This window comes from Cherax quadricarinatus, chromosome 10 (assembly GCF_038502225.1).
Source record: "Cherax quadricarinatus isolate ZL_2023a chromosome 10, ASM3850222v1, whole genome shotgun sequence".
In the NCBI taxonomy this organism is placed as follows: Eukaryota; Metazoa; Arthropoda; class Malacostraca; order Decapoda; family Parastacidae; genus Cherax; species Cherax quadricarinatus.
This window is the reverse complement of record NC_091301.1, coordinates 2771284-2794718: the sequence shown is the minus strand read 5'-3', so window position 1 is coordinate 2794718 and position 23435 is coordinate 2771284. Positions and strand designations below refer to the sequence as shown.

The 23435-nt window shown below is 39.4% G+C and overlaps 1 protein-coding gene across 2 annotated transcripts; it reads right to left on the bottom strand.

Annotated features, from left to right (window-relative positions):
• Positions 1-673: 673 nt before the first annotated feature.
• LOC128687877 (uncharacterized) lies at positions 674-23218 on the bottom strand. Of its 2 annotated transcripts, none has more exons than XM_053775440.2 (15): positions 23150-23218; positions 21819-21970; positions 21450-21618; positions 20608-20690; positions 19969-20113; positions 19649-19744; positions 18826-18914; positions 18016-18109; positions 17350-17408; positions 16856-16974; positions 11685-11850; positions 11066-11233; positions 10609-10754; positions 6985-7093; positions 674-1137 (listed from the first exon to the last, which is right to left on the bottom strand). In XM_053775440.2, exons 1-15 carry the CDS (start codon positions 23208-23210, stop codon positions 1030-1032), a joined length of 1764 nt encoding a protein of 587 aa, XP_053631415.2. In that variant the 5' UTR covers positions 23211-23218; the 3' UTR covers positions 674-1029. The 2 variants fall into 2 exon arrangements, with proteins under 2 accessions (XP_053631415.2, XP_069939601.1); XM_070083500.1 differs by lacking the exon at positions 674-1137 and adding an exon at positions 4646-4934.
• Positions 23219-23435: the final 217 nt, after the last annotated feature.

Sequence of the window (23435 nt, the reverse complement as noted above, 5' to 3'; positions counted from 1 at the left end):
TGTCTTGCCAGAAGGGTGCTTTACACTACAGTTTTTAAACTGCAACATTAACACCCCTCCTTCAGAGTGCAGGCACTGTACTTCCCATCTCCAGGACTCAAGTCCGGCCTGCCGGTTTCCCTGAATCCCTTCATAAATGTTACTTTGCTCACACTCCAACAGCACGTCAAGTATTAAAAACCATTTGTCTCCATTCACTCCTATCAAACACGCTCACGCATGCCTGCTGGAAGTCCAAGCCCCTCGCACACAAAACCTCCTTTACCCCCTCCCTCCAACCCTTCCTAGGCCGACCCCTACCCCGCCTTCCTTCCACTACAGACTGATACACTCTTGAAGTCATTCTGTTTCGCTCCATTCTCTCTACATGTCCGAACCACCTCAACAACCCTTCCTCAGCCCTCTGGACAACAGTTTTGGTAATCCCGCACCTCCTCCTAACTTCCAAACTACGAATTCTCTGCATTATATTCACACCACACATTGCCCTCAGACATGACATATATATATGTATATATATATATATATATATATATATATATACATACATACATATATATATACATACATACATATATAATATATATACATATATATATATACATATATATATATATATATATATTGTTAGTATTCCAGTTATGATTTAATTATACTTAACTACGTGGCTTAACTAATAATAACGCTTAGGGGACTATAAAGGTTATTAGTCAACTAATGTTTTTCGTCAATGAGTGATTCATATATCTAATAAAAACTAATAGAAAAATAATTGTTTTGTAAACCATAAATCTGAATAATTACGTATTTACAAACTGAAAGTTTTTAAAAGGTTAATTTTAATAATGTATTTGGAAAAGCTTCAAAATAAAGGGAAACTAGGTCAGTAATTTTTTTTCACAAGATCTAACTGGCAGGCCTAGTCATGACCCATCAATCAGTACACAATACACAAATAACACTCAGCAATCAGTAGGCTAGACATCTAACTGGGCTGTCAATCATGGTCATCACACAGTAGTCAGGATTCTAGCTGATATCAACCATGGCAGCCAAGGCCCCAGTATAGGCAGCGTTGTAGTCGCAGGCTACCTCGTTGCGCTGGTAGTCCGACCGGATGTCTTCATAATCACCGTCCTGGGGAAAACAATCAATTTATATTTGTCACACCTGAACTAACTAGGGAGTAAGTGGTAAGTGGCTGTATGTGTGTATGTGTGTGTGTGTGTGTGTGTGTGTGTGTGTGTGTGTGTGTGTGTGTGTGTGTGTGTGTGTGTGTGTGTGTGTGTGTGTGTGTGTGTGTGTCTGTGTCTGTGTCTGTGTATGTGTGTGTGTGTGTGTGTGTGTGTGTGTGTGTGTGTGTGTGTGTGTGTGTGTGTGTGTGTGTGTGTGTGTGTGTGTCTGTGTCTGTGTCTGTGTGTGTGTGTGTGTGTGTGTGTGTGTGTGTGTGTGTGTGTGTGTCTGTGTGTGTGTGTGTGTGTGTGTGTCTGTGTGTGTGTGTGTGTGTGTGTGTGTGTGTGTGTGTGTGTGTGTGTGTACTCACCTAGTTGTGGTTGCAGGGGTAGATTCATAGCTCCTGGTCCCGCCTCTTCACTGGTCGCTACTAAGTCACTTCCTGAACCATGAGCTTTATCATACCTCTGCTTAAAGCTATGTATGGATCCTGCCTCCACTACATCGCTTCCCAAACTGTTCAACTTCTGACTACTCTGTGACTGAAGAAATACTTCCTAACATCCCTGTGATTCATGTGTCTTCAACTTCCAACTGTGTCCCCTTGTTGCTGTATCCCATCTCTGGAAAATTGTCTCTGTCCACCTTGTCAATTCCTCTTAGTATTTTATGTCTTTATCATGTCACCCCTATCTCTCCTGTCTTCCAGTGTCGTCAGGTCGATTTCCTTTAACCTTTCCTTGTAGGACATACCTCTTAGCTTTGGGACTAGTCTCGTTGCAAACCTTTGCACTTTTTCTAGATTCTTTACGTTCTTGGCTAGGTATGGGTTCCAGACTGGTGCCGCATACTCCAATATGGGCCTAACGTACACAGTGTACAGGGTCCTGAATGATTCCTTATTAAGATGTCGGAATGCTGTTCTTAGGTTTGCTAGGCGCCCATATGCTGCAGCAGTTATTTGGTTGATGTGTGCCTCAGGAGATGTGCTGGTGTTATACTCATCCCAAGATCTTTTTCCTTGAGTGAGGTTTGTAGTCTCTGGCCCCCTAGACTGTACTCCGTCTGCGGTCTTCTTTGCCCTTCCCCAATCTTCATGACTTTGCACTTGTTGGGGTTGAACTCCAGGAGCCAATTGCTGGACCAGGCTTGCAGCCTGTCCAGATCCCTTTGTAGTTCTGCCTGGTCCTTGTCCGATTGAATTCTTCTCATCAACTTCACATCATCTGCAAACAGGGACACTTCGGAGTCTATTCCTTCCGTCATGTTCACAAATGCCAGAAACAGCACAGGTCCTAGGACTGACCCTTGTGGAGCCCCACTCGTCACAGGCTCCCACTTTGTGTGTGTGTGTGTGTGTGTGTTTTACCTGTCTTCTGTATTTTGATAGTGATCAAAACATAGGGAGGCACCTATGACCCGGATGAAACTGCATTTTGTCTTTTTAAGTGGTATCCTTGGTATCCTTGGTATTCTTAGTATGCATGCAGTTCTTGGTATACATGTTATGCCCTTATTTTGAAAGATGAAAAAAAATCACTTGTCTCTCGTTGAACGGGGGAGAGTGTGACACTCCACATTATTTATACTTCCCTATTGTGTCTTGATGCCGGTGAAGGGCTGTTGATCAAAGAATATTGTCGATCATTATCTAGGCCTGTTCTAACTCCACCCGCTTCTCCATTTAACGTCGCTAATATTATTCCCTCCAGCCCTTCATTTCAAGTCATCTTGGTGAATATCCTTATAAGTATTCCCTAGTCATATACATATCCCCTAATCCTACACCCCTTCAAAACCCACTTCGCCTCAGGAAATATTATTGTGCTTGCATCGGATCATCCCTTAAAAAACATCGCACCCAGCCTTTGTATATAAATATTCTTCTTTCAACAACCGGCCATATCCCACCGTAGCAGGGTGGCCCAAAAGAGAAAAACAAACAAAAGTTCTCTTTTTATCTTTAGTAATATACACATAGAAGGGGTTACTAGCCACTTGCTCCCAGCATTTAGTCGCCTCTGACGACACGAAAGGCTTATGGAGGAAGACTTCTTTTCCACTTCCCCATGGATATATATATATATATATATATATATATATATATATATATATATATATATATATATATATATATATATATATATATATATATATATATATATATATATATATATATATATATATATTCATTTTTCATATCCTCACTTTCAGCCTGTCTTTGTCTACTCTTTCAAAAAATCTGCTCTTCTCAATGCTTTCATATCATGTCTTCCCTGGTTTTAGGATCATCAGGTTCACGTCTCTTAGCCTATCCTTGTAGGTCATCCATCTGAACTTAGAAACCAGACATGTTGCAGATCTTTGGATTGTCTTTTATCATATTTACTAAATGAAGTGTATTATTCAGGCGTTGCTGAACAAACTTTGACAGGTATGACGTGTTGTTTACAGGACCCCCAGTGTTTCTGTGTTGATTTTCCTGTAAGCTGTGTTTTTTCGAGTCTGGTAGACGCGCATCTGCTGCCGATGCTATTCTGTTCTTATTCGCTTTTAGTGATATGCTCGTCACTATGCATACCCCCAGAGTACTAGGCTCGTAGTGTTTCCTCAGTATTTAGACTACGGCATGCTTCCTTATACCTGCTGCCTCTGTTCACATTGTACTATGACCCGTATGGGTCATAGCGTAAGCTTAGCTTTGACCGTTTACCAGCGGTAAGTAGGTAAGTTTATTTAGGTACAGGCACACATAAATAGTTACACTAATTAATATACATAGTAACATACGTGTAAATTACCTGGGATAACTCAAAAAAAGTCAGTGACTTTTTTCCAATTAGGTCCTTGTAAAGTTATACGAGGCTTCCATTGGTTGTAACACTTGGCACTTCCTTTAGAGTGCCATTATCCTTCCACTCACTGTGCCATGAAAAATATTCATTATTCCGTATAGAACTTCACTCTGTATTAGCCTTAACTCTTCTTCGTATCACATCTTTCCTCTCCTGCAGGAGATGGGGACACTTAAGAATGTTTTACCTAGCCTCCTCTGCCTTGCCCGGTCTCAGACCTGGCCTTGGGGGCGTTGACCCCCGAAAACCTCTCTAGGTAAACCTGGTTCTCTTCCATTTCCCATGCCTTGTATGACCACTACGGGTTTAACCCTTCCCATGCATAATAATAATACAGAATTTTGATTACAGTAGGCTGCTTGTAGCTGGGAGTATTTTCGTATATATTTATGAATATGAGACACTGTTTTAAGAGGTTGATAGTTGACACTACCCAGCTAACGGTCTTTTTGATAAATATGTTTTTTTAATAAATTTAATTGTATTAAATTAATTATTGAATATCCCAAAAATCAAAACAATTAGGTAAATAACAATATATATTTTTTTTTATTTATTTTCGGTAATAAATTGAGAAAGTTTTTTATAATCTAGAAAAATTAGGTCAGCAGTTTTTTTTTTGTACGGTAACCTAACTGCCAACTTTGTTCTAACTGGCAAGTATCGTTATAACACAGCAGTCAAATGGTAGCCTAACTGCTCTAACCGGCAAGCCTTATCATTACACAACACTCGATAGGATAGTCATCAGTCTGGTCTAATTGGTCTAACTGACCCAGCAGTCAGTACGGCAGTCGTCTAGCTGATCTCAACCATGGCAGCCAAGGCTCCAGTATAGGCAGCGTTGTAGTCACAAGCTGCCTGGTTGCGTGTGTAGTCTGAACGGATGTCTTCATAAGCATCGTCCTGTGGGAAACAGACAGTCAGCTTATATATATTCGTCACACCTGCATTACGTGGCTGTGTGTGTGTGTTGTGTTTTAATAGGGATCAAAACACAGAGGCTCCTATGGGCCTGATGAAACTGCGTTTTGTCTTTTTAGTGATGATCGAGTCTTCTGTTATTGGTATACTTTGGTATACTTGTTATTCTTAGTTTACTTGGTATAGTTGACATGTCTTGAATTTGAAAAAAGAAAAAAAAAAGAAACAAAACTTGTCCGTCACTGAGTGAGGGAAGTGTAAGAGACTCCACATTATTAATACTTCCCTTCAACTGCTGAGCCTTGATGCTGGTGAAGGGCTCTAGATCCAAGGAAGAAGATGATCGTCAATTATCTTGGTGTGTCCACTATGATGCTTCCCACCAACATTATTTTTACCTCAATGAATATCCCTACAATATACCCTCTAACATATATCCCCATAAACCCTCATCCCTCCTGGTCCTTGTATCCGACTATCCCTCCGGATAATGACATCCTGCCTTCATACATATGCCTGGAAGACAATATTTTTTCACTTATTCCCACCCAGCCCCCACCTTGCTACCTGTCCTTGTTTGCCTACTAAAAAAATAATTTCTGCTCTGCCCTGCCAGGTCATCTGAGTATCTTGTACGTTGATATTATGTCTCCTCTGGTTGGTCTTTCCTTGAAGATCATCAGGTTTACTTCTCTTTTTTAGCTTCTCCTTGCAGGCCAGCATGGTTTGCAGGCCGGTGCTGAACACACTATGACAGGTCTGACGTTCGTTGTGTATAGGGTATCCAATGTTGTGTATATGGTGTCCAATGTTGTGTATAGGGTATGCAATGTTGTGTATATTGTGTCCAGTGTTGTGTATATGGTGTCCAATGTTGTGTATATGGTGTCCAATGTTGTGTATATGGTGTCCAATGTTGAGTATAGGGTGTCCAATGTTGTGTATAGGGCGTCCAATGTTGTGTATAGGGCGTCCAGTGTTGTGTATAAGGTGTCCAATATTGTGTATAGGGTGTCCAGTGTTGTGTATATGGTGTCCAATGTTGTGTATATGGTATCCAATGTTGTGTATAGGGTGTCCAATGTTGTGTATAGGGTGTCCAATGTTGTGTATAGGGTGTCCAATGTTGTGTATAGGGTGTCCAGTGTTGTGTATATGGTGTCCAATGTTGTGTATATGGTGTCCAATGTTGTGTATAGGGTGTCCAGTGTTGTGCATATGGTGTCCAGTGTTGTGTATATGGTGTCCAATGTTGTGTATATGGTGTCCAATGTTGTGTATAGGGTGTTCAGTGTTGTGCATAGGGTGTCCAATGTTGTGTATAGGGTGCCCAATGTTGTGTATAGGGTGTTCAATGTTGTGTATAGGGTGTCCAATGTTGTGTATAGGGTATCCAATGTTGTGTATAGGGTGTCCAATGTTGTGTACAGGGTGTCCAATGTTGTGTATAGGGTGTCCAAGGTTGTGTATAGGGTGTCCAATGTTGTGTATAGGGTGTCCAATGTTATGTATTGGGTGTCCAATGTTGTGTACAGGGTGTCCAATGTTGTGTATAGGGTGTCCAATGTTGTGTATAGGGTGTCCAATATTGTGTATAGGGTGTCCAATATTGTGTATAGGGTGTCCAATGTTGTGTATAGGGTGTCCAATGTTGTGTATAGGGTGTCCAATGCTTCTTTGTTGATGCTCCTGAAAGTTCTTTTAGAGTTTCGTACACTCATATATGCCGCCTACACTATGTGTGTTACACAAATAACCCGCACATAAAAGAGAGAAGCTTACGACGACGTTTCGGTCCGACTTGGACCATTGACAAAGTCACGTGACTGTGTCAATGGTCCAAGTTCGACCGAAACGTCGCCGTCAGCTTCTCTCTTTTATGTGCGGGTTATTTGTGTATCGTTCCAGTCACGGTATTGTGCCTTTCTTTTGTTATTTATACACTGCGTGTGTATTTACAGTCTCGATTTATCTCATCTCTGGCTCTGTGTGTTTGTCGAGAATTAGCTATTTCGACGAGAGTGAGACTCACCTGGTTAGGGCCGCCAACGAGAGCGCCATAGAGGATGTTAGGGTTGGGTCCTGGCTGAACGTAGCCCCAGTTGTGTTGTGAACAAGACTGGGGAGGCAGCGGACACGAGCTGGGGATGACCGGGATACAAGAGACATTATTTTATTACATTTCACCCATATTAGGCTTTATTAGGCTTTTTTTTTTTTTACCAATTGTCGGTTACGCCATACTTCAGCAAAGATTTTACTGACACATTTCGCTATACAGAGAGCGAAATGTGGCTCCAGTAGAAGCTTCTCCTGCAACTTGCCTTTCCTTCTCACGCATTTTTTTTTTAAATTGTCAATACTGAATATCTATAATTATCATGAAAAGTAAAATAAGAAAAAATACTTTTCTAAAATGATAGTGTTTAATATTTACAATTTAACCAAATTATCCCTTACAAGTTTATAAAAATGTAATGATTAAGAAATAAAAATTCTTATATATATATATATATATATATATATATATATATATATATATATATATATATAGATATATATATATAAATATATATATATATATATATATATACGGTAGGGTTATAATTGAAAGAATTAGAGGTAAGACAGAATGTAGGATTGCGGATGAGCAAGGAGGCTTCAGAGTGGGTAGGGGATGTGTAGATCAAGTGTTTACATTGAAGCATATATGTGAACAGTATTTAGATAAAGGTAGGGAAGTTTTTATTGCATTTATGGATTTAGAAAAGGCATATGATAGAGTGGATAGAGGAGCAATGTGGCAGATGTTGCAAGTATATGGAATAGGTGGTAAGTTACTAAATGCTGTAAAGAGCTTTTATGAGGATAGTGAGGCTCAGGTTAGGGTGTGTAGAAGAGAGGGAGAATACTTCCCGGTAAAAGTAGGTCTTAGACAGGGATGTGTAATGTCACCATGGTTGTTTAATATATTTATAGATGGTGTTGTAAAAGAAGTAAATGCTAGGGTGTTCGGGAGAGGGGTGGGATTAAATTATGGGGAATCAAAATCAAAATGGGAATTGACACAGTTACTTTTTGCTGATGATACTGTGCTTATGGGAGATTCTAAAGAAAAATTGCAAAGGTTAGTGGATGAGTTTGAGGATGTGTGTAAAGGTAGAAAGTTGAAAGTGAACATAGAAAAGAGTAAGGTGATGAGGGTATCAAATGATTTAGATAAAGAAAAATTGGATATCAAATTGGGGAGGAGGAGTATGGAAGAAGTGAATGTTTTCAGATACTTGGGAGTTGACGTGTTGGCGGATGGATTTATGAAGGATGAGGTTAATCATAGAATTGATGAGGGAAAAAAGGTGAGTGGTGCGTTGAGGTATATGTGGAGTCAAAAAACGTTATCTATGGAGGCAAAGAAGGGAATGTATGAAAGTATAGTAGTACCAACACTCTTATATGGATGTGAAGCTTGGGTGGTAAATGCAGCAGCGAGCAGACGGTTGGAGGCAGTGGGGATGTCCTGTCTAAGGGCAATGTGTGGTGTAAATATTATGCAGAAAATTCGGAGTGTGGAAATTAGGAGAAGGTGTGGAGTTAATAAAAGCATTAGTCAGAGGGCAGAAGAGGGGTTGTTGAGGTGGTTTGGTCATTTAGAGAGAATGGATCAAAGTAGAATGACATGGAAAGCATATAAATCTATAGGGGAAGGAAAGAGGGGGAGGGGTCGTCCTCGAAAGGGTTGGAAAGAGGGGGTAAAGGAGGTTTTGTGGGCGAGGGGCTTGGACTTCCAGCAAGCGTGCATGAGCGTGTTAGATAGGAGTGAATGGAGACGAATGATACTTGGGACCTGACGATCTGTTGGAGTGTGAGCAGGGTAATATTTAGTGAAGGGATTCAGGGAAACCGGTTATTTTCATATAGTCGGACTTGAGTCCTGGAAAAGGGAAGTACAATGCCTGCACTTTAAAGGAGGGGTTTGGGATATTGGCAGTTTGGAGGGATATGTTGTGTATCTTTATACGTATATGCTTCTAAACTGTTGTATTCTGAGCACCTCTGCAAAAGCAGTGATAATGTGTGAGTGTGGTGAAAGTGTTGAATGATGATGAAAGTATTTTCTTTTTGGGGATTTTCTTTCTTTTTTGGGGTCACCCTGCCTCGGTGGGAGACGACCAACTTGTTGAAAAAAAAAAGTATATATCTATATATATATATATATATATATATATATATATATATATATATATATATATGCAATAAGATCACAGTAAACAGGTGATTTCAGAATATGCAAAACAACCACTCTGAAAGAATAGAGAAATTCCAAGCGCTTTCGTGACTACTCACATTATCAAGGAACTATGAAAGTAAAGCATCCAAGGAAGGTATATAAGGGGGTCTGGCCAACACCTCACTATCAGATCCCACAACGGTTAAACACCTGACGCGAGCCGGCCCAACTGGACAGGTCCTTTGCACAACCACCAACAAACTATTCTACCCAAGAAAATTTTTAAAATTATTATTTGTCCAGTATATTATTAAATTCTTCCCAAATTCTATTATGCTTTACTTTCATAGTTCCTTGATAATGTGAGTAGCCACGAAAGCGCTTGGAATTTCTCTATTTCAGAGTGGTTGTTTTGCATATATATATATATATATATATATATATATATATATATATATATATATATATATATATATATATATATATATATATATATATATATATATATATATATATATATATATATATATATATATATATATATATATATATATATATATATATATATATTTAACAAGTTAGCCGTCTCCCACCGAGGCAGGGTGACCCAAAAAGAAAGAAAATCCCCAAAAAGAAAATACTTTCATCGTCATTCAACACTTTCACCACACTCACACATAATCACTGTTTTTGCAGAGGTGCTCAGAACACAACAGTTTAGAAGTATATACGTATAAAAATACACAATATATCCCTCCAAACTGCCAATATCCCAAACCCCGCCTTTAGAGTGCAGGCATTGCACTTCCCATTTCCAGGGAAATGGGAAGTACAATATATATATATATATATATATATATATATATATATATATATATATATATATATATATATATATATATATATATATATATATATATATATATATATATATATATATATGTCGTGCCGAATATGTAAAACTGGTCAATTAGCAAGAACTCATTTAAAATTAAGTCCTTTCTAAAATTTTCTCTTATACGTTTAAAGTTACATTTTTTTCATTAATGTTTATGTAAGAAAATATAATTTTGCACCAAAAGGAACTTAGAAAACTTACCTAACCTTATTATAACAAGAACAATTTATTTTAGCCTAACCGAACTAAATATATTTTAGATTTGTTTACAGTAATATAATACTAAACAAACACAGTGAAATATATTTTTTTCGTTAGGTTCAGAATGATTTTGGCGAAATTATTGCATACACAAATTTTCACTTGTCCTATATGGCAAGATGAGCGTTGCTATTTAAGCCAAGATCGCAAGTTCTGCCTATTCGGCACGACATATATATATATATATATATATATATATATATATATATATATATATATATATATATATATATATAAGTGTGGCAATAGAGGTGTGTGTATGGGAGTACCTTGCTCGGTGGTGGTAGTGAGTTGGGGGGTCGACACCGAAGCCCACGACGAAGGAGTGACCGTTGTCTCCCAGGATGTAGCCCAGCTGGCCCTCAGCCCAGGCTGTGTTACCTGCTGCCTCCGCCGGGTCACCGTACTTGGCTGCCTGGAAGCAACATCCATTTCTTGTGTATTTTTGCTGAGTGTTATTGTTACAGTTTGCTCTCTTTTCGTCCCTTTTAGCTTCCTCTTTTATTTTTTATTTGCACAAATATTTTTTTCAGGCGAAGAGCTGTTATCCTACCTCTGTTTATTTCTATCACTTCCCAGGATGCGACCCACACTAGTTGGCTAACGCCCATGTACCTACTTACTGTTAGGTGAACAGGGGCAGCACACATATACACAGTGAACACACCGCCTCTCCCTTGTATTCAGTCTTAATTCCAAGCCTGTAAAACGTATTGGTAGACTGACCCAGAGAGAGATGAAGGCTGCATTGGCAGAATGGCGGTTCGAGCCCCAGTGATCGAGGTAAACAAGGCCGCCAGGGGTGTACGGGGCGTCAATCTTCAGGAAACTAAGGTAGGCTTTGAGAGCGTCCTCATACATGGTGTTATTAGGCTGCAGCATCCAGCCCAGGGCCTGGGGAGAGATCACAGATAAGAGACTATTTCTCACTAAGTTCACAGCTCACAGGGAGTCATTCACGACAGTTATTACAGGTGAATTCTGGTATTTTATATGCCGTAATTTTTTTGAAAGTCATAATTAGATTTCTAGGATAGTTCTTGTGCAAAAAAAAAAAGGTACAAATTGAAAATATTGGAAGATGAATTAGTCGCTTGTGACACACCAGTGCATCTCTACTCTGAGAATATTTCTCCAGCCAGTGGCTTGATCAGTTTAATACAGAGAGCACGGTTGACGATGGAACCTTGAGATGATCCACAGTAAAGATGTCCAATCTTCTCTTTCATCCACCTGTCCCTTCCCCAAATCACATAGCAATCGAAATAAAAAATCACAACATACGTTAACTCTTGTTGCCTCGAGGAAAAGGGAAAAAGAGAAAGAGAAAAGATAATTGACTTACATAAGCACCGGGCTTCTTGTCGTCCCAAGAGAAATGCTTGTCCGCTTTACCCAGGTTGAATTCCTCCCAAGCTGCCTGAGCCTTGTTGAGGTACCTGGTATCACCAGTAGCACGGTAGAGCCACAGTGCGCCCCACAGTAACTCATCTCCGTACCCACTGTACGATCTGGACATCATCGGTATCAAGATTATTATTATTATTATTATTATTATTATTATTATTATTATTATTTTTTTTTTTTTTTTTTTTTTCAACAAGTCGGCCGTCTCCCACCGAGGCAGGGTGACCCAAAAAAAAGAAAGAAAATCCCCAAAAAGAAAATACTTTCATCATCATTCAACACTTTCACCACACTCGCACATTATCACTGTTTTTGCAGAGGTGCTCAGAATACAACAGTCTAGAAGCATACACATATAAAGATACACAACATATCCCTCCAAACTGCCAATATCCCAAACCCCTCCTTTAAAGTGCAGGCATTGTACTTCCCATTTCCAGGACTCAAGTCCGACTATATGAAAATAACCGGTTTCCCTGAATCCCTTCACTAAATATTACCCTGCTCACACTCCAACAGATCGTCAGGTCCCAAGTACCATTCGTCTCCATTCACTCCTATCTAACACGCTCAGGCACGCTTGCTGGAAATCCAAGCCCCTTACCCACAAAACCTCCTTTACCCCCTCTCTCCAACCCTTTCGAGGACGACCCCTACCCCGCCTTCCTTCCCCTATAGATTTATATGCTTTCCATGTCATTCTACTGTGATCCATTCTCTCTAAATGACCAAACCACCTCAACAACCCCTCTTCTGCCCTCTGACTAATACTTTTATTAACTCCACACCTTCTCCTAATTTCCACACTCCGAATTTTTTGCATAATATTTACACCACACATTGCCCTTAGACAGGACATCTCCGCTGCCTCCAACCGTCTCCTTGCTGCTGCATTTACCACCCAAGCTTCACACCCATATAAGAGTGTTGGTACTACTATACTTTCATACATTCCCTTCTTTGCCTCCATAGATAACGTTTTTTGACTCCACATATACCTCAACGCACCACTCACCTTTTTTCCCTCATCAATTCTATGATTAACCTCATCCTTCATAAATCCATCCGCCGACACGTCAACTCCCAAGTATCTGAAAACATTCACTTCTTCCATACTCCTCCTCCCCAATTTGATATCCAATTTTTCTTTATCTAAATCATTTGACACCCTCATCACCTTACTCTTTTCTATGTTCACTTTCAACTTTCTACCTTTACACACATTCCCAAACTCATCCACTAACCTTTGCAATTTTTCTTTAGAATCTCCCATAAGCACAGTATCATCAGCAAAAAGTAACTGTGTCAATTCCCATTTTGAATTTGATTCCCCATAATTTAATCCCACCCCTCTCCCAAACACCCTAGCATTTACTTCCTTTACAACCCCATCTATAAATATATTAAACAACCATGGTGACATTACACATCCCTGTCTAAGACCTACTTTTACCGGGAAGTAGTCTCCCTCTCTTCTACACACCCTAACCTGAGCCTCACTATCCTCATAAAAACTCTTTACAGCATTTAATAACTTACCACCTATTCCATATACTTGCAACATCTGCCACATTGCTCCTCTATCCACTCTATCATATGCCTTTTCTAAATCCATAAATGCAATAAAAACCTCCCTATCTTTATCTAAATACTGTTCACATATATGCTTCAATGTAAACACCTGATCTACACATCCCCTACCCACTCTAAAACCTCCTTGCTCATCCGCAATCCTACATTCTGTCTTACCTCTAATTCTTTCAATTATAACCCTACCGTACACTTTTCCTGGTATACTCAGTAAGCTTATTCCTCTGTAATTTTTACAGTCTCTTTTGTCCCCTTTCCCTTTATATAAAGGGACTATACATGCTCTCTGCCAATCCCTAGGTACCTTCCCCTCTTTCATACATTTATTAAACAAAAGTACCAACCACTCCAACACTATATCCCCCCCTGCTTTTAACATTTCTGTCATGATCCCATCAGTTCCAGCTGCTTTACCCCCTTTCATTTTACGTAATGCCTCACGTACCTCCCCCACACTTACATTCTGCTCTTCTTCACTCCTAAAAGATGGTATACCTCCCTGACCAGTGCATGAAATTACTGCCTCTGTTTCTTCCTTAACATTTAAAAGTTCCTCAAAATATTCTCGCCATCTACCCAATACCTCCATCTCCCCATCTACTAACTCCCCTACTCTGTTTTTAACTGACAAATCCATATTTTCCCTAGGCTTTCTTAACTTGTTTAACTCGCTCCAAAATTTTTTCTTATTTTCATTAAAATTTCTTGACAGTGCCTCTCCCACTCTATCATCTGCTCTCCTTTTGCACTCTCTCACCACTCTCTTTACCTTTCTTTTACTCTCCATATACTCTGCTCTTCTTATAACACTTCTGCTTTGTAAAAACCTCTCATAAGCTACCTTTTTCTCTTTTATCACACCCTTTACTTCATCATTCCACCAATCACTCCTCTTTCCTCCTGCCCCCACCCTCCTATAACCACAAACTTCTGCCCCACATTCTAATACTGCATTTTTAAAACTATTCCAACCCTCTTCAACCCCCCCACTACTCATCTTTGCACTAGCCCACCTTTCTGCCAATAGTCGCTTATATCTCACCCGAACTTCCTCCTCCCTTAGTTTATACACTTTCACCTCCCTCTTACTTGTTGTTGCCACCTTCCTCTTTTCCCATCTACCTCTTACTCTAACTGTAGCTACAACTAAATAATGATCCGATATATCAGTTGCCCCTCTATAAACATGTACATCCTGGAGCCTACCCATCAACCTTTTATCCACCAATACATAATCTAATAAACTACTTTCATTACGTGCTACATCATACCTTGTATATTTATTTATCCTCTTTTTCATAAAATATGTATTACTTATTACCAAATTTCTTTCTACACATAGCTCAATTAAAGGCTCCCCATTTACATTTACCCCTGGCACCCCAAATTTACCTACTACTCCCTCCATAACATTTTTACCCACTTTAGCATTAAAATCCCCAACCACCATTACTCTCACACTTGATTCAAAACTCCCCACGCATTCACTCAACATTTCCCAAAAATCTCTCTCTCTCCTCTACACTTCTCTCTTCTCCAGGTGCATACACGCTTATTATAACCCACTTTTCACATCCAATCTTTATTTTGCTCCACATAATCCTTGAATTAATACATTTATAGTCCCTCTTTTCCTGCCATAGCTTATCCTTCAACATTATTGCTACTCCTTCTTTAGCTCTAACTCTATTTGAAACCCCTGACCTAATCCCATTTATTCCTCTCCACTGAAACTCTCCCACCCCCTTCAGCTTTGTTTCACTTAAAGCCAGGACATCCAGCTTTTTCTCATTCATAACATCCACAATCATCTCTTTCTTATCATCTGCACAACATCCACGCACATTCAGACTTCCCACTTTGACAATTTTCTTCTTCTTATTCTTTTTAGTAATCTTTACAGGAAAAGGGGTTACTAGCCCATTGTTCCCGGCATTTTAGTTGACTTTTACAACACGCATGGCTTACGGAGGAAAGATTCTTATTCCACTTCCCCATGGATATAAAAGGAAAATTAATAAGACCAAGAACTATTAAGATAAAATCAAAGAAAACTCAGATGAGTGTGTATAAATAAATGTGTACATGTATGTGTAGTGTGACCTAAGTGTAAGTAGAAGTAGCAAGACATGCCTGTAATCTTGCATATTTATGAGACAGACAAAAGACATCAGCAATCCTACCATCATGTAAAACAATCACAGGCTTCGTTTTACACTCACTTGGTAGGACGGTAGTACCTCCCTGGGTGGTTGCTGTCTACCAACCTACTACTATATTATTATTATTATTATTATTATTATTATTATTATTATTGTAGTAGCAGCAGCAGTAGTGGTAGTAGAAGTATATTATTATTATTATTATTATTATTATTATTATTATTATTATTATTATTATTATTATTATTATTATTATTATTATTATTATTATTATTATTATTATTAAAAACAAAAACAAGAATATTCGCTAAGCCGTGGCTCTAATAATTTAAACTTAACCCACAATCTTGAAGGTAAACTTCAGACGACGTTTCGCTCTGTCTTGGATATAAATAATGGCCCAGGACGGACCGAAACATCATACATCATCTGAAGCTACCTCCCTAATATGTTGGTTATGTGTGACTTGCTGTACAGAATACACGATCTAGAATGTCATGCTACTTAGTTACCAGTTGTCAAAGGCACTTGCCGACGGACACTTCACCATTCGTGAGTGGGTATACGTGTATAAATATTTTTTTTTTTTAACAAGTCGGCCGTCTATATAAATATGTCGTGCCGAATAGGCACAACTTGCGATCTTAGCTTAATTAGCAACGCTCATCTTGCCATATAGGACAAGTGAAAATTTGTGTATGCAATAATTTCGCCAAAATCATTCTGAACCTAACGAAAAAAAATATATTTCACTGTGTTTGTTTAGTATTAAATTATTGTAAACAAATCTAAAATATATTTAGTTGGATTTGGCTAAAATAAATTGTTCTTGTTATAATAAGGTTAGGTAAGTTTTCTAAGTTCCTTTTGGTGCAAAATTATTTTTTTTTACTTTAACATTAATGAAAAAAATATATCTTTAAACGTATAAGAGAAAATTTTAGAAAAGACTTAATTTTAAATGAGTTCTTGCTAATTGACCAGTTTTACATATTCGGCACGACATATATATATATATATATATATATATATATATATATATATATATATATATATATATATATATATATATATATATATATATATATATATATATATATATATATTTTTTTTTTTTTTTTTTTTTTTTCAACAAGTCGGTCGGTCGGTCGAGAGAGAGAGAGAGAGAGAGAGAGAGAGAGAGAGAGAGAGAGAGAGAGAGAGAGAGAGAGAGAGAGAGAGAGAGAGCGTTCACTTTAATCCCTGTTAAAGGTAATACACTGACAGATGATGAACGGTATACATGTAGCCTTAATGACGCTCAGGTATTCGATAGTCGATAGGTAGCCACGCTGACACGAGCGACCGTGAGATTTACCTGTAGAAGGGGAAAACGTCGGGGATGGATTGGTGGTACTCAAGGCGGTACTCATCCCCGAAGGAGAACAGCTCCTCGGCCACCTTCAGCAGCTGGACTGAGTACACCGGATCAGCCTCCTGCACCACACCCACAGATATTATTATTATTATTATTATTAGTATTATGAGTATTAGTAATTATTATTATTAGCAATAGTAACGATTATTATTATTATTATTAATAGTAGTAATCATTATTATTATTAGTAGTAGTAGTGATTATTATTATTTTTATAGCAGTAGTAATTATTATTAGTAGTAGTAGTAATCATAATTATTATTAGTAGTAATAATTATTATTGTAATTATTGTTATTGTAATTGATATTATTAAAAGATATACAGCCGTATGGTTGATACAGTGTTGAATGGGTGGCAATGAAGATTGATCCGAGGAATGGGAGGGGGCAGTTCCACCTCTCAGATCAAGAGCCCCTTCACATGGGAATATTACCTTGAAGACAAGGGAGGCGGCAGCCAAGGCAGCAGCTGTCTCGCAGGCCAACTCTGTTCCTGTCAAGACAACCAGACTGTTACTACCCTTGTTAGGACAACCAGACTGTTACTACCTATGTTAGGACAACCAGACTGTTAGTACAATTGTTGGGACAACCACACCGTTATTACCATTGTCAGGGCAACCACACTGTTACTACCACTGTGAGGCCAGCCACACTGTTATAGCGACTCCAGGCTGAGGGACTGATTACCTGGTATTCCTTCTAATTTTCACCATTTTCTTTGTACTGGACTGATGAAGTCACTGTGTGGCGAAACGTTTCCTCAGTAAAGATACCCAAGTGTTGCACATGTTTCTAGCTTATCAGCTTCTTCGTTCTCTGAACCATTTATCTACATACCCGCATTACAAACTTGTGGCGCACTCTGCACTATTCCAATCGCGTGCCATGAGATGCAGGGGACTGGGGTGATACAGTAAGGAGGATACGCTTCACGGATCGTGCAGCCACCGAACTAGCCACCGATGAGAAGTTCCGCTAACCAATGGCCTTTTTCAGTCCCATGCAAAGAATACGCACTGTCGTAATTGTATTCCGTTAATGTCAGTTATCTCACTGTCTTAAAGAAAATCGTCAGCCACGAGCGCCATAGTACTAACCTGGAGCGTCTCTGTCAATCTTCATAGACGGTCGCTTCATCACCATGTCTTCAGGTCGACCCCAGAAATCGTGATCAAGATGACCTGAGCCAACCTGTCAGCCATCAAAAGAACTTTAACCTCAAGCAAGATTCAGAATATATATATGTCAGTACCAGCCATAGTGGTCACCATTAAATACTGCAAGATTCAGTGTATGTGACACTGCTAGCCATGGAGGTTCAACATTAAATCCTGCAAGATTCAGAGTACATAATCGCCAGGAGTAGAGTCAGCAGCAGCACCTTAACCTGTTCTTAATTACTGTCAGATTCAGAGTCAATTAGTGATTTCTTTTTTAAATTTAAGTAAAGCAGAAATTTATCGTAATGAAATAACATGTGCTAAGCTAATCATTTAAGTACAAGTTGTTAATGCACAAATCATCACAATTACAATCATCCGCCGAATATTGAACATAACAACTCTTGTCAAAGTGAGGTATATATTAGCAGAGGAAGTTAACCAACATGATTCTAGAGAGGTCTGCTAGTATAATGACTGTGGTAATTTGTCAACCTGTTACTGGCAGCAAGTGACCAGTTTATCACTGACCAATACCTTTCAGTGTACTGGTAGTGGTTATTAGCACTGATATCCACTAGCTTAGAATACTTTTACACCTTAGCCAGCTTGCTGCAGGTTTAACAGTGTCAGGTAGTATTGTGGTGATGACAGACAAGCTGCAGCAGGTGTCAGCTAGTTTTCTGGTGATTGCAGACAACCTGCAACAATTTTCAGCTGGTGTTGGCGAGCACAAGATCAACAAACCTGGCCGTACAGTTCGTATTCGCCTGTGTGAGCCTTCAGGAAGTAGTCGGTGGCCCATTTGATAGCAGCTCGACCGTATTCCGTCTGACCTGTAGATGCAGCAGCACTTTAGCTCTCTGAACAGCGACGTGTCGTGAACGTCGTGGAGACGTGTAGTAACACGTGTTGTAGAACATTTTTATGGTTGTATTTGCCACAGACATGTATTAAAGGAGGTAATGATGATGTGATATGGAGAAGCTCATAGAATTTTTGCGTGGTGATGCAGAGTGATGTTGATGGCAAGTGTTATTATCGTGTTTATGAATATTTCTGGATTTGCTTTTACGTTTTTGAAAACGTTTGACGCATTATTATTATTATTATTAATTGCTACAAGAGGGAAGCGCTAAACCAGTAGAGATTACACAGTGCCTGGGAAATGGGAGACAGTCAAGTGTGATCTGTGGAGGGAAAGAATTAGCTCCGGTTCCTAGGATCAGATGCCCTTCAGCTGCATCTATCTCTTAACCTTGAAAGCACAAGCCACTTTAAATAATTATCACAAATCATAACACTACACAGTACTCTTTTCCTAAAGTGCAGCAACCGGGTTCACACTGAATCCAGTATGTTATATATATATATATATATATATATATATATATATATATATATATATATATATATATATATATATATATATATATATATATATATATATATATATATATATATAAACTTTATGGAAGAGGTAGAATTAAATTACTGGACAAGTTCCCTTAGATACAAACTTTAACACTGTATATTTGCTATGATAAGCTTAGCACAGTGCAGTACTCACCGGCTTTATCATAACCTTCACGAAAGTCGAGGAGGCCCCAGGCCAGGACGGTGGCTGTGAAGGCCATTGGGAAGCCGAACTTGACGTGGTCACCAGCTGTCGTGAAGATAAATGGTTCCAGCTAGAGTCAGGTTAGTGGTGCTGCAGCTGATGGTATACAAACACACACAAAATAGTTTTGTTCTTGTTATTATTGAGTTTTGTATATTTTAAATGCCCTGTAAATTTCACAACCAGGTATTATTGAGATTACTACTAATACTGATACTACTATTACTACTACTGCTACGACTACTACTACTACTACTTCTATCTCTCACCATCGTAGTAGCCTCCAGTCAGGTCATGACCCACATCAGCACCATCGTTCATGGCTGAGTTCCACCTCCAGCCGGTGACGCGCTGCTCCTCAGGCAGTTGACCAGACCTCTGAGCCTCGTAGAACAGGAAGGACATGCACAGAGCCTGTGACAGAGGACTGGCTACTTTTACTCGAGTACATGAGTGTCAGGATATTGAGTGACCATAAACTCTTTTCCGAGTAAGACGAGGATACATAGGGATGAATAGGGGAGATAAGATAAATAAAGGGAACATCTGCGTGCAGCGGCAGGTGTGTCTGTTCACCTGTGTACAGGTGTGAGCTTCAAATGCTCTCACAAACTATCTAATTTTGCTGTTAAGCAAAGGAATAAATTTCAATAGACGTAATGCAGCAGAATATACGTTTAAATCATTGGCCGATAGACCAGAAATTATTGGAATACTGCGTAATTACGCGTTTAAGTGGTAAACGCGTGTAACCCAGGAACAAAACATTGTTGGGAAATGTTGACGATTTCGAAGTTTTGCTAATTACTCGTTATTGTGGGAGTTACAGCATTATATCTGGAGATTCAGATTAACAGCATTTGATAAAAAGAGGTTTATTCTGTCAGGTTGGAGGAGGCACCACTAACCTGGCTGTAATCGTACTTCTTCATCCCGGTGGGTTGACAAGGCTGCACGGGGGAAGGACCTGGTACCCACACCACCGACCCGTCTGCAAGAAGAAAAGGCGAAATGTGTAATGAGGTACGTAAAACTGAGCGATGTTGGTGATGTAAGAGGCGGGAGCTCCTCTCACACCACCGCTTCAGAGACTTCAGGAATGTTAGTGATGTTCAGGAAAGGAAATAAAAGTCTAAAGAATGTTGGCAGTGACAATGAAAAATGTGAGATCGAGACCAGAGGTGAGGTAGAGACCTGAAGAATGTTGGGGATGCAAGTGAGAGAAGGAAGTTAGAGACCTGAAGAATGTTGGGGATGCAAGTGAGAGAAGGAAGTTAGAGACCTGAAGAATGTTGGGGATGCAAGTGAGAGAAGGAAGGCAGAGACCTGAAGAATGTTGGGGATGCAAGTGAGAGAAGGAAGTTAGAGACCTGAAGAATGTTGGGGATGCGAGAGAAGGAAGGTGGAGACCTGAAGAATGTTGGCGATGCAAGTGAGAGAAGGAAGGTAGAGAATTAAAGAATGATGGGTATGCAAGTGAAAGAAGGAAGGCAGAGACCTGAAGAATGTTGGGGATGCAAGTGAGAGAAGGAAGGTGGAGACCTGAAGAATGTTGGGGATGCAAGTGAGAGAAGGAAGGTAGAGACCTGAAGAATGTTGTGGATGCGAGAGAAGGAAGGTGGAGACCTGAAGAATGTTGGCGATGCAAGTAATACAAGGAAAATATAGACCATAGTAATAAAGGCTGCGCCATAACAAATAAAGTATTCCATTTAAAATCTGACATAATATAGAAACATGTTAGTGTCACCACAAGCGTCCTGGCCGTTCATGTCAATAGCGATGATCAAAGGTTTGCTGTTTCCCTCGTAGAACACATTGAACTGGAAGTTGACGTAGGTCCCGGTCTCAGCAAACTTGTATCCGGTGATCAACCTGAAGTGAGTGTCGTTTATCTTTTTGGAGGAACCCCCCCAGTTCTGTGTGAAAAAAATATGACAAATATTTATAAAATTTGCTTTTAAAAACTAGAATTTTAGTTAATTTTTGTTTGAATTTATTTATTATCGGGAAAAATCCACCAGGCAGATTTAATTAATTTTCGGATATTAAAGCATAGGCTTTAACGATAACAGAGTAAACTAACGTGCTGCAAGAAAATAAATTATCTCTGACTAACGTTGACTCTGGTGACGGGAAGATTGAAGGTGAACGTCACGTTCAGACCCAGGAATGGTCTCAGGGTCTGAGAGGAGAAATTGGCTATGTAGCTGCCGTTCCACTCCATGTGGGAGGTGAGCGTCCCACACTGCTCCTCCACAGCCTCCACTGCTGCACCACAGAATATACACACATTATTATTTATACAGTACCTCTTTTTGCTGTGTTTTAGAGAAATGGAAGAGACTGACAGAATGTGAGTTTAGTTTTAAAAGATTTTCCAGAAAGAATGAAAATTTTAGTACCGTGGATATAACAATTTGCTAAAAAAAAAAAAAAACTCGCTCGGGAGAAACAGCTGATGAGGAAATTTCGCCCCGTCCTGGAATAGTCACCGAAACATCGTCATATGGTTCCCTCTCCTAAGTCCCGGGTTTTGGTGAAGAGTTTTTCTACTCTTGCCTGAGTCGGGCCGGCTCTTGAGACACCTTCCGAAGAAGCTCGTCGAATTCTTTCATAAAGACTCTTTCCTTGACTCTTACAATATTTCTTATTTCTGCTGATGGAAGGATGAAGAGTCGTAGTCCACATATGTTGACACCTTCCTAGTTCTGCTCGCTTCGTACTGCTTATTACATTCTTTTTTATGTATCTTTCACTACAGGATCTCTGGTTTCCCATTTTTGTCTCACGAACATTCGGATATACCTGATACTCCTACTTACATTCGTTATCACATTAGTTTATTCATATCTGTAACTTTTCTTTCCAGTCTTGAAAAGAAAGAGGATAGGAATCAATCCTTAGCCATTTATACCGTAGATGGCTGGTAAATCGACAGGAACAAATGCGATTCATTAATTTTTTTTATCCATTTTCTTTGCGTAGTGACAAACCCAGTTCGAAAATTCTTCAGAAATTTTTGAAGTGGGTATCATCAGCCCAGACTGACTTCGTTGCTCTTAAACTGGCCACGGCAGGTTGGTGTAGCAGGGAGAGGAAAACAGTATTGTGTGAAGATGAGGATAAATACATTCTCCTCAACTATATCTTGGAATGAATCACAGAAGAGGAATAAAGAATAAATACCACTGACCTTTATGTGCAAGAGAGCGATGCTAAAGCCTGAGTTGAATATTAAAATGGTATAAAATACCGACAGGTTGTTAGGTAAGACACATATGCAACAGTTAGGTATCTTTATTTCGAAATAAAGATACCTGTTTCATATGTGTCTTACCTAACAAGGCCTGAGTTAGTACTGCGTGCGGGAGGGCGAGGCTGGGGACACCCAGCAGTAAGTCTGAACTATAAGAGATGAAGGCTGACGGAGGTCTAAATTCCCAGTACCTGTGTGGAGGGTGAGGCTGATGACACCCAGCAGGAGAGTCTGAACAAGAACACTAGTCATGTCTGCTGCCTGAGACACACTGGAGAAGGAAGGCGGATGGCCCTTCTGTTATATATTCCCAAGGCCACCCTTCCTCACCATCAGCAATGCAACACCACAATATTCGCCACCGTCTCTTGAAATATCATTGTATTCCTGAAGTGAACAATGCTTCACAGATGCTGCGAATGGTGTTCTTTTTGTGTTCACTGAAACGTAAAGCCTAACGACTGAAAAATATTTTGG